This window comes from Lycium barbarum, chromosome 5 (assembly GCF_019175385.1).
Source record: "Lycium barbarum isolate Lr01 chromosome 5, ASM1917538v2, whole genome shotgun sequence".
Taxonomy (NCBI): Eukaryota; Viridiplantae; Streptophyta; class Magnoliopsida; order Solanales; family Solanaceae; genus Lycium; species Lycium barbarum.
The window spans coordinates 139,683,061-139,693,591 of NC_083341.1; the positions used below are offsets into that span (position 1 = coordinate 139,683,061).

Genomic DNA, 10,531 nt, shown 5'->3' on the forward strand with positions numbered 1-10,531 from the left:
ACTTCTTGGTTCCCAAACAAGGAAGTCAGAAATGCATATAAGGAGTTGGGACAAGCTTCTCAGCCACAGGAACGAATCCGGCAAAAATGGAATGAGTTCGCAATTAACACCACAAGAAAGCCACCACCCTCGCCCTTTAGAGATAGAGAAGCAACAAAATGTATTCAAAAAGGACGCCGGAGGCCTCAAACTCATCCGGAGTTGGAGAATGACAAAAAGCATCAGCAAAGGGCATCTTGATCTTGTACCTTAAGGTCAATTTCTAATTAACTTCTAAAGTTACTATTGAAGAGAAAATTTTAATCAAAAGAACCCCACAAGTATGCAAAACTTGCTGACTCATCCCCTTCTTTAACAAAACTCACTGGCAAATAGAAAGGCACTAATCTGCCTTTCTTGCCCCAAACACAGATCAGCCTGATCCATGAAACACTGGTCCATTCCGATTGAAGGGTACTACATAGTCAAAATACTAGCATGGGGCTGATGAACTTCAAGAAAAGAAAAGTATAAAGGAGCAATGATGCATAGTTTTTAAGCAATGATGCATAGGTTTTACATTAGGAAGAAGAATCAGTTTCGGTTTTGTAGGCTCTTAAATAGAAAGAACCCCAATCCACCAACTACTAAGGTTACAGTGAGAGGTACTTTGATCGAATCAATATCAATATCACGAATATCTCTTCTCTTGCCTGTTCTTGCTTGCCGTGATTGTTCTCCCAGTCTGTCGCGGAGTAGATTGCTAAGACTGTCCAACTGATGCATAATTTGGCGTTGTCCACGTGAAACATTGGATAGCTGTGTATCACAAACCGAATATAAGAAAACCTCAGATACTTCAGTAAGATGGTGCAAAGGTAACAATGACTTAGTTATCTTCTGATATTCACAGGTTCCATCATCATAGTAAAAGAAGATGATGATTAATCATAGGTTTGCATGACAAAAGCCTAGTGGAAAATGTACCTCTTCCATCAGAGTAGACTCCTTTGGGATTAGCGAAGAGGAGGATGACGAATTTGGCATGATGGATCCTGTCAAGGAACCATTTTCTAAACCAGATATGAAGTAAGAAGTTGGGCCGGATCCATTACAAGCTTCAGCTTGCAAAGCCAGACTTTGTGTGCTCGGAGAAGCTCTTTTGCTGCTTAACTTGGAATTAAGTTCTTCCATTCTAGATGTGAAGTCATCCATCCGATCATTCAAGGTAGAAATTTGTTCCGATAAATGTGTAACAGCTCCCTTATGAAACAAGGACAACAAACAGGAAGGGTAAATCTCTGGAAGTGTCATGAAAGACGTGATGCATGCCAAGAAAGCAATAGTAGTATAGTGAAAAGATGTTCATTGTTGCTAAATACAAAACCTGGTTTGCTAATGTTGCTGCTGAATCAGTGTTTCTGTCATCAAACCTCTGACTATCAGTATCAATCTTGGATAGATTTCTCTCTCTGTGATTTGCGTACGAATGGGACAAACCACTGCAAAGAAAAAGAAGGAAAAAAAAAAAAACCGATCAAGAACAGATCAATTTGACATCAAAACTTTTCCTGGACAAGATAGAATCTCATCCGCTTCTGCTGGGGCTCCCACCCATCTCCACACCACCATCAAGGGGTTTGTGCCAATAAGGATGGAGATCCATGCAAGTTTCTGAAAAAACTTCACAATTAAATTTAATGTTCTTTAAATTCCTGTCTTGGACCTATCCAAATATATGCCAAAGTCTACACAACTCAACCATTCCGTAGCATCCAATGGTATGCCCTTGCATATTTTACCTAAACTTTAACATACTTAACAATGCAACGAAGGAGGGGGGGGGGAAGGCATGCAGTTGCTAATGACTAAGAAAATGCTGAATCTGCTCATCTGTTCAGTATAAGGATATAATATGGTTTCTCAGCAGGACACCCAGCCAAGTCAGAGAAGTTCCTTGAATATAGAATGCCAAGAATGACTTGCTTATGTACAAACCAATAAGGAGTTGAATACCTAATCAAACAAGTTAAAATCTGGGAGCCGATCTATTCAATCTACACATCAAACAGAATGACACATAGGTGCATAATACACATAAGCTAAGCAGCCTTCTATTAAAGCCATTGAGCCACAAGCAATTATTGGCATGGGCGAGATATTTTTCAGCTTATCGATGAAATCCGTCGTTTGACGCCCCTTCTTTTTTTTTTTTTTCTGTGACAAGCCATTATTCAATGCACGACTAGTTGATAGGGAAAAAATGGATAGACAAGTACCTTCTTAAATTCTTATTTCGCCATGCTACCCTATCTACTGAGGCTCGAGAGAGAGCTTCTTTTGGGCTGGAGACAAGATCTTCATCTAAGCTAAGCTTTGTTTTCAAATCATCTGGTAGTGCCTGCGATATATCTACTAAGTGACAGAAAGCCATGACAACACGTTATGAAAAGCTATGGAAGCTAGCATACCATTACTTCATTCACAAGCTTCTCTAGCTGTATTTGCTCAATATATGTACGTGGAGTGTATGAACCCTCCAGTCCCAGCTTATCAGCAACAAATTTTACAATAAGGCGATCTCTTCCTTGGACCTTGGCAAAGTTGAGAAAATCTAGCATATTAGAAGTTTAAAACAATATTCCTACCTGATCCTAAGAGACAACTAGTCAATCTGAATTATTAAAGATCAACAAGGAGATCAATCCTCAACTAATGAAGTGGACATCAAAGTCTTGAAATAACACACCCCTTCCTTGTCAGTTATACTCTCTGTATTTGATAATTAAAAGATCGGAAGCTACAAATTGAATGACTTTACTCTTCTTCAAGATAAAAAGAGAAAAATAAATACTCACAAGGGCCTTTGCAAATTAGCAGGGATTGGTTTCTAGCTTGACGTCATTTCCAACAGAGAGTTAACAAAAATGACAAGATTTAGCATGTATCTATCTTAGCAAGGAGGAGAGAGTAAAACAAGCCTACTACCTGAACATAATGCCGGTTCAGTTGTTCTAGCCAATCAATTTTCACGCAGACCTTTTCATCAGAAAATACGTGACTACTTCTTTTGAGTATTGCTGCAATTGTGTATCCCAAAGCCATCAATCCACCAAGAAGCTTCACACTAACTTCAAAACTGATTCTCGGAGATATGACAAATGGAGAATCAGTGACCCACTCCTACAATTCAAAACCACTTTAAGTTACCATCAAAACTTCAGTAGATCAGCTTTTTACATTTACAAATAATTCCTGGCAAATTTGTTGGTCAAGAAAAGCTGATGTGCCCAAGCACCACCAGATGATAAAATAAAATAAATAAATAACCATGGAGTAGAAACTACTAAGATTGACCACTACATCCTCGAGTCTCTCAATAAAAAATATAATCCCAACAAAGAACACAAAACTCTTTCCATGTGGGACAGAAACATTTCACCATTTTACAATGTTCCTAATAGGACAGCAGGCAGGGTAATTTTATTTTATGATCTCTACAATTATATTGATTTGTAAACTTCTAGAAAACCTCAATTTATTTTAGTTGTAAAAAGGCAAAAAAGATGGTGAAACGGAAGATATTCCTCCGGTTGGTAATTCTTGCTTGAAGGTCGTACAATTGGTTCAAACTTCATACTCATGAGACGCTTTATCTATTTTATTAGAAGGTTGTAACATAAAATGTATTGTTGAAAATTGTGCCAATCGATCCCATAGTATTGGATTCTTGTATTGACGTACAACAGATGCAACATAGAAAGAGCAAGGAAGTCTTTGACACTCTTTTCCTTTTGAAGTTATTTGGCCAAATGACACTAAAGTGCTAGGTCATTGACATCACCTATAGGAAACATAAAGTTAAGAATGCAAAAAAATGATCCTTACACCACCTGACAGTGAGTTGTAATATGGTCAATTTCCTACAAGAAACAGAGTTATTTTAGCTTGAAATTTCCTTAGCCCCTGCTACTATTTCAAGATAAAAAAATGCAGGTAACAGGATAGGAAAATGTTGTTTCCCAAAAGCTTGAACATTTTTCAAGTGTTTCAGGAAAAGGTACAGTACTACGCACACGAGTATTGAATATTTAATTAGGAAATAACAGAGTGCCATCTGTAGGCTACACAGTAAAGCCAAAATGGCCTAGCAAACAGAGGTACTTTTTAACAGTTGGCCATCATTTTCTCAAAAGTACTGATCAATATAACAAAGAGACAAACCTCAAACATGAGACTGTATTTTCCATCTTTATTCCTCATCCTCAGATATGATTGGCATGTCTCTGGATCTTCACCAGGTGGCAGAAGGTATATGTCGTAAGTTTGCTCCGTACTTTCAGTGTGTTCTTCAGATAAGGCAGACTTGATTAGATCGACTTCCACATTCCTAGAAGACTAAAGGTACAAGCGAATAGATAAGCCCCTTTATGTCTTTTGTATTTTTGACGATTTTAATCAAATCATTTGTCTGAAATTAGAAGTGGTATGAACTTTTACTATCCTTACCTTAAGAATGTATGTAGGACTCTGAAATCCAGTAAACGGATTAAATTTGTTGATAATTTTTATATGTGCAGTCTTGAGATCAGGTTCAATAAAAGCCTTGTACATTGGATAAACCTGCACAAGACATCGTCGTTAGACAGTGAGGAAAGAGAGCTTCAGGTATGTTTTAGCCAAAAATTATAGAGGAAACAAACCGTTTCAGATATTTGATGGATTATCTCTGAGGGTTCCTGCCCGGCACGTTGTATATCCCGTAAAACCCTTTTTACAAGATCAAAGTGAACTCCACCTGTCACAGATACACGAAGATCCAGCGAAGGTCGCAACTTTTCACTCAATGCATAGATACCTTCAATAATCAAAATGCGGGAGGTAGGTACTTCAAGAGTCCTGCAGTAAACTTAATGTTGTAAGTTCAGATCATATACTATTATGCAACACATCTTAGATAATTGAGAAGCAATTAGGAGTCCAGCGAACAAACATCTCCTGAGTAGACCACAGAAAAAAAAGCAAGCAAAACGAAACTAGTATAGCATAAACTTTTAAATTTTCTTTGTAGCAGTGGTGTCCAAACCAACTCGCGTACACCTCGACTATTCCACCAGGTACCTTCTACCTCCCACCAGCACATGTATTGGGTAACTCTGTCCACCAAGCTTAGGCATAGGCAGATGGGAAGAACACATCTAGTGTTTTTGTCTCTGCTGGAATTTGAACTCTGGTCTTCAAGATTTGCAGACCACTAAGCTATATATACCTTTAGGTCTAGAATACCATAAAGTAAACTGATACAAAGACGAACAAGTCATGAGGTTCCACATTTAGTGGCATGGACTTAATTGTATCAAATCAGGTATGCCAATTTTACAGTTAATTTTCGGTTTGAATCAGAGCAACGAAGAGCCTAGGTAACATTGCTCCAGAGATGTCATCAATCATTTTTTCTTCATGTAATAGAACCCAAAATTATAAAAGGCCCAAGTTCTGGAGGTAGTTTCCATTTAAGCATTCAAACATAATATTTCTGAAGCAAACAGGTAAACTAACTTGCAGTGGTTTCGAATAGCAGCTTGTATGGAGAATATTGTATGGAGAATGAAACATGCACATAAAAGTATAGAATATTACATGAATAGGAAGCAAGGAGCTGAACCTGAATCCTACGCGAGAGCTAGATTTGAAATCATATATTGGAACCTCAGCCGGCTTCCCGGCCTTTAGATCACTGATGTTTTTCAGCAATGTATCATAGTCTGTAAGTCGTGGATCTGCTTCAAAAGAAAAATTAGACCTGTTAAAGTACAAATCATATACTCTTAAGTTATTCCAGAAGTACTAATGACACCAATATCAAGGTAAATCAATAAAAAAGAACGGAATGCAAGTGAAATTGCCCTTTTGTTAACATCAACAGAAATAAGAAAAGAGGTATTCATTCTTACCATCGAAGTTTCCATCAACTATTCGACTAGCATCATTGTAATTATCCATTGAGATAACTGCAACACTTGGCATGAAGCTAAGTATTTTCTCAGTAAATATAGTCTTTCCTGCTCCGGAGGGACCAGCAACACCAATTATTATCAATCCTTCATTCTTTGAAACCAACAATTGGCATGCACGGATTACAACAAAGAAGCCTTTCTCAAATGACAAGTTATCAGGTATCGAGACGATTTCATATCGATCACAGTTCTTTCTCTTGACTAGTCGAACCTGGTCCTTTAAGAGACCAGCTCTCCGATTAGCTGATTCAGCATTACTAATATCTTTAGCCATTTAGATCCAAAGGACAGTGAATTATCCTCTGAAATTACAAAATAACCCATATAAATATCAGGATGAGAATATAAAAGATCCAGTGTACAAAGATATTCCAAAATGATTCGATTCACAATAAGAAGGTATATGCCATAAAAGGTTAAACTTCCTTCTGCATACACCGCCAAAAGCATTACGAACTAGGCTAATATTGTTACTATAAGTTACTAATCAGTTCAGACTCAAAAACTTTAATGTTGTCGGTGTATCCAGTGTACAAAGACATTCCAAAATGATGCAATTCACAATAAGAAGGTATATGCCATAAAAGGTTAAACTTCCCTCTGCATACACCGCCAAAAGAGTTATGAACTAGGCTGATGCAATTCGGTGTATCCAGTGTACAAAGACATTCCAAAATGATGCAATTCACAATAGCAAGGTATATGCCATAAAAGGCTAAACTTCCCTCTGCATACTCCGCCAAAAGCGTTACGAACTAGGCTGATATTGTTACTAATAAGTTACTAATCAGTTCAGACTCAAAAACTTTAATATTGTCCTACAGCTTTTCTACTTATGCAACCACATATCTGATTCACTTGGATGCAATTATCAAGGAACAAAACACATAAGTTTTCCTGAAAACTCTGGTACCAACCAAGCTTAGAACTATTTTAACTAAAGACAAATAGAAACTTAGGCATTACAAAATCAACAATAGAATCAGTTTGAATTTTAGATTCACTAACATTAAATCGAAAATTCAAGTTCCTCGGAGTTATCGAACGTCCTATAATCTTTTCAGCCATAACCTAATAAACACAACAACAAGCATCTCACAGAACAGATCTCCAGCCATCAACATTTATTAAAATTGAATAAAAGAGGTATCTTTAATCAAACCAGAATTCACAAACAACTGATATTAAAAGTGCAACAGCAAACTATAACCGTCATCTAATTACACAATTTCCGATTTTCCTCTTTGCAATTAACACATCGAAACAAAGAAATTCAACCCCACTTAACGAAATCAAGAAAGAGAAACAAGAAATACCAAGAACACTAAAATCCTCAGAAAACAGCACTAAAACGTTCTTTTCGAAGACCCTTTAAGATTCAATAGCAAAAAAGGGTACTACAAAACAATATAACCGACTTTAGCATTTAAGCAAAAAAAAAAAAATAGAAAAGGGAAAAACCCCACAAGATATTTATGATATAAAACAAAATTATCAGATTAAATCCAATGTAAAAGTACAGATATCCAGCCAACAACACTTATTAAAATTGGATAAAAGAGGTATCTTTATACAAACAAGAATTCACAGAAAACTGATATTAACAAAAATGCAAATTTCCTTTTTTTCCTCTTTGCAATTAACACATTGCAACTAATAAAAACAATATCAGAAACATCACTAGATAGCAAAAAGGAGGAAAAAAAAACACTCACTCAACAAAACAAAGAATACCCAAAAAGGGTTCTTTTTGAAGACCCTTTTAGATTCAACAGCAAAAAATGGTACTACAAAACAAGAAAACATATTTCAGCATTTCAAGCAAACAAACACAAGTAAAAACAAGAAAATACAATGGGAAGCAAGAATATAGAAAAGGGAAAAACCCCACAAGATATTTATGATAATAACACTAAATTCCTCAGTAAAAAACACCAAAAAAAAAGGTTCTTTTTCAAGACCTTTTTAGATTAAATAGCAAAAAATAGTTAAAAAAACAAGAGAACAGCCTTTAGCACTTCAAGCAAAAAAACATAATAGAAAATACAATGGGAAGCAAAATAATAGAAAATGAAAAAACCCCACAAGATATTTAAGATTAAAAAATAATATCAGATTAAATTCAATGTAGCCACCAACATTTATTAAAATTGAATAAAAGAGGTATCTTTAAACAAACAACAAGTCACAGAAAACTGATATTAAAAAGTGCAAATTAACACATTGCAACAAAGAAATTCAATCCCAAGAACATTAGTAGACAGCAAAAAGAAAGAAAAACAAAGAATATCCACATAAGAACACTAAATTCCTCATAAAACAACACTAAAAACACTTTCTTTTTTAAGATCCTTTTAGATTAAGGGCAGCCCGGTGCACTAAGCTCCCGCTATGCGCGGAGTCCGGGGAAGGGCCGGACCACAAGGGTCTATTGTACGCAGCCTTACCTCGCATTTCTGCAAGAGGTTGTTTTCACGGCTCGAACCCGTGACCTCCTAGTCACATGGCAGCAACTTTACCAGCTCCCCTTCAAGATCCTTTTAGATTCAATAGCAAAAAAATGGTAATAAAAAACAAGAAAACATATTTCAGCATTTCAAGCAAACAAACACAAGTTAAAACAAGAAAATACAATGGAAAGCAAAAAAAAAAAAAAAAAATAGAAAAGGGGAAAACCCCACAAGATATTTAAGATAATAACTCTAAATTCCTCAGGAAAAAAAACACCAAAAAAATGTTCTTTTTCAAGACCTTTTTAGATTAAATAGCAAAAAATGGTTAAAAAAAAAAAAAAAACTTTTTGGACACCCTTTAAGATTCTATAGCAAAAAAATGGTACTATAAAACAAGAAAACCAACTTCAGCATTTCAAGCAAACAAACACAAGTAAAACCAAGAAAATACTATGGGAAGCACAAAAAAAAAAAAAAAGAGAGAGAGAAAAACCCCACAAGATATTTATAATTAAAAAAAATTATCAGATTAAAAATCCAATGTAGAAGTACAGATATCCAGCAACCAAAATTTATTAAAATTGAAGAAAAGATATATCTTTAATCAAACAAGAAAACTGATATTAAAATGTGCAAATTTTAATGAAATTCAATACCAAGAACATTAGTAAACAGCAAAAAGAAAGCGAAACAAAGAATACTAAATTCCTCATAAAACAGCACCAAAAAACAAGAAAACCAACTTCAGCATTTCAAGCATAATATAAACCAAGAAAATACAATGGGAAGCAAGAAAATAGAAAATGAAAAAAACCCCACAAGATATTTAAGATTAAAATATATATATATATATATATACACACATTAAATTAAATCCAATGTAGAAGTTGGAAGAGCAAGAAAACACTGACCTATGCTACAGTGGGGTTTAATGCAAATAAAGTGTAGAAACTTTTGGCCCTTTCTTTCTTCTACTACAAATGCAAAGGGTTCTATTTATATATGTTTCTTTAATTATTATTTCTTTTCATTTTTTGTATGAGATATCTTTGGTGAATTTTTTGCAGAAGTTTTGGGGAAGTGGGAATTGGAAAAAAAAATCTATGAGGATGCATAGGGCAGAGTCCAGAGTATTTATTATTGCACCTAAAAAATAATATTTATCCGGTCTACTAAGCGGCTACTTAGCATTTTCAAAATAAGAGTCCGTTTGGATTGGCTTATAAGTTGATCAAATCAGTTTATAAATCATTTTTAATTTATTTGAATATTTAATAAAAAAAAATAGCTTAAATTAAATTAAAAAGTATTTAAAATAAGCTAAAATTAAAAAGTTGTTCAATCCTAACTTCTTTTTTTTTTGCTTAAAAGTCATTTTAATTTGACTAACAACTTTATACTTTTTTTTTTTTTTTGGTAATTAACGTCTTTCATTAACCACCAGTGAGAAATACAAAATAAAGCTGTTCCAACTAAGACAGCTTCTCAGAGTTCAATCTATCCTGACCACTAGATGCTATTAGGTAGAAGAGGCTCACACCCCTCGGGAGGGTATCTTCTATGCCTAAAGCCACCTCACAAACATTGAACCTGCTCAAACAAAAGGAGCTAAATAAACAAAGACTGAATAAGTGTTCTAACCCCAAGAGGGGCCCTGACGTTACATGTATAAGCAATAGTCCTAACAATCCTGTCCACTTCAGTGCTCTTTCCTTAAAAAAATTCTCTGATTTCTTTCATTCCACAAAGCATAGATGAGTTCTTCGCAGGCAAGTCTGTGTTTTGCCTATGCACAACACATTTATCCCTTTTATTCCTTATATTTTTCATTAATTTTAATATTACTCTTACTTTTAAAACTCCTGTAAACACTTTTATTCAAACACGTAGCTGTTTATTTATAAAGCAACTTTCAGTTAGGGCTGGGCGTTCGGTTGTTCGGTTCGGTTTTTTCAAAGTTCGGTTCGGTATTTCGATTTCGGTTTTTTTTAAGTGGAAACCGAACACCGCACCGAATTAGTTCGGTTCGGTACGGTGTTTTGAAGTTCGATTCGGTTCAGTTTCGTTTTTCTAATTCGATTT

At 35.2% G+C, this 10,531-nt stretch overlaps 1 protein-coding gene across 5 annotated transcripts; it reads right to left on the minus strand.

The window, feature by feature from the left end:
• Positions 1-510: 510 nt before the first annotated feature.
• Positions 511-9,576, minus strand: LOC132641888 (inorganic pyrophosphatase TTM2). Of its 5 annotated transcripts, XM_060358985.1 has the most exons (13): positions 9,361-9,576; positions 8,444-8,533; positions 5,934-6,298; positions 5,645-5,759; positions 4,683-4,878; positions 4,489-4,602; positions 4,204-4,377; positions 2,968-3,162; positions 2,451-2,573; positions 2,259-2,380; positions 1,367-1,481; positions 967-1,242; positions 511-798 (listed from the first exon to the last, which is right to left on the minus strand). In XM_060358985.1, exons 3-13 carry the CDS (start codon positions 6,268-6,270, stop codon positions 574-576), a joined length of 1,992 nt encoding a protein of 663 aa, XP_060214968.1. In that variant the 5' UTR covers positions 6,271-6,298; positions 8,444-8,533; positions 9,361-9,576; the 3' UTR covers positions 511-573. The 5 variants fall into 5 exon arrangements, with proteins under 5 accessions (XP_060214968.1, XP_060214967.1, XP_060214971.1 ...); XM_060358984.1 differs by lacking the exon at positions 8,444-8,533; XM_060358988.1 differs by lacking the exons at positions 8,444-8,533; positions 9,361-9,576 and adding an exon at positions 7,712-7,757.
• Positions 9,577-10,531: the final 955 nt, after the last annotated feature.

Excerpts from the sequence above, each read along its gene's own strand:
- LOC132641888 (XM_060358984.1), bottom strand. The coding sequence starts at position 6,270 with ATGGCTAAAGATATTAGTAATGCTGAATCAGCTAATCGGAGAGCTGGT. Across the intron at positions 4,879-5,644 it reads AGCTCTCGCGTAGGATTCAG|GACTCTTGAAGTACCTACCT; the intron begins GTTCAGCTCCTT and ends AGTTTACTGCAG. Across the intron at positions 4,378-4,488 it reads GTCCTACATACATTCTTAAG|TCTTCTAGGAATGTGGAAGT; the intron begins GTAAGGATAGTA and ends TTGTACCTTTAG.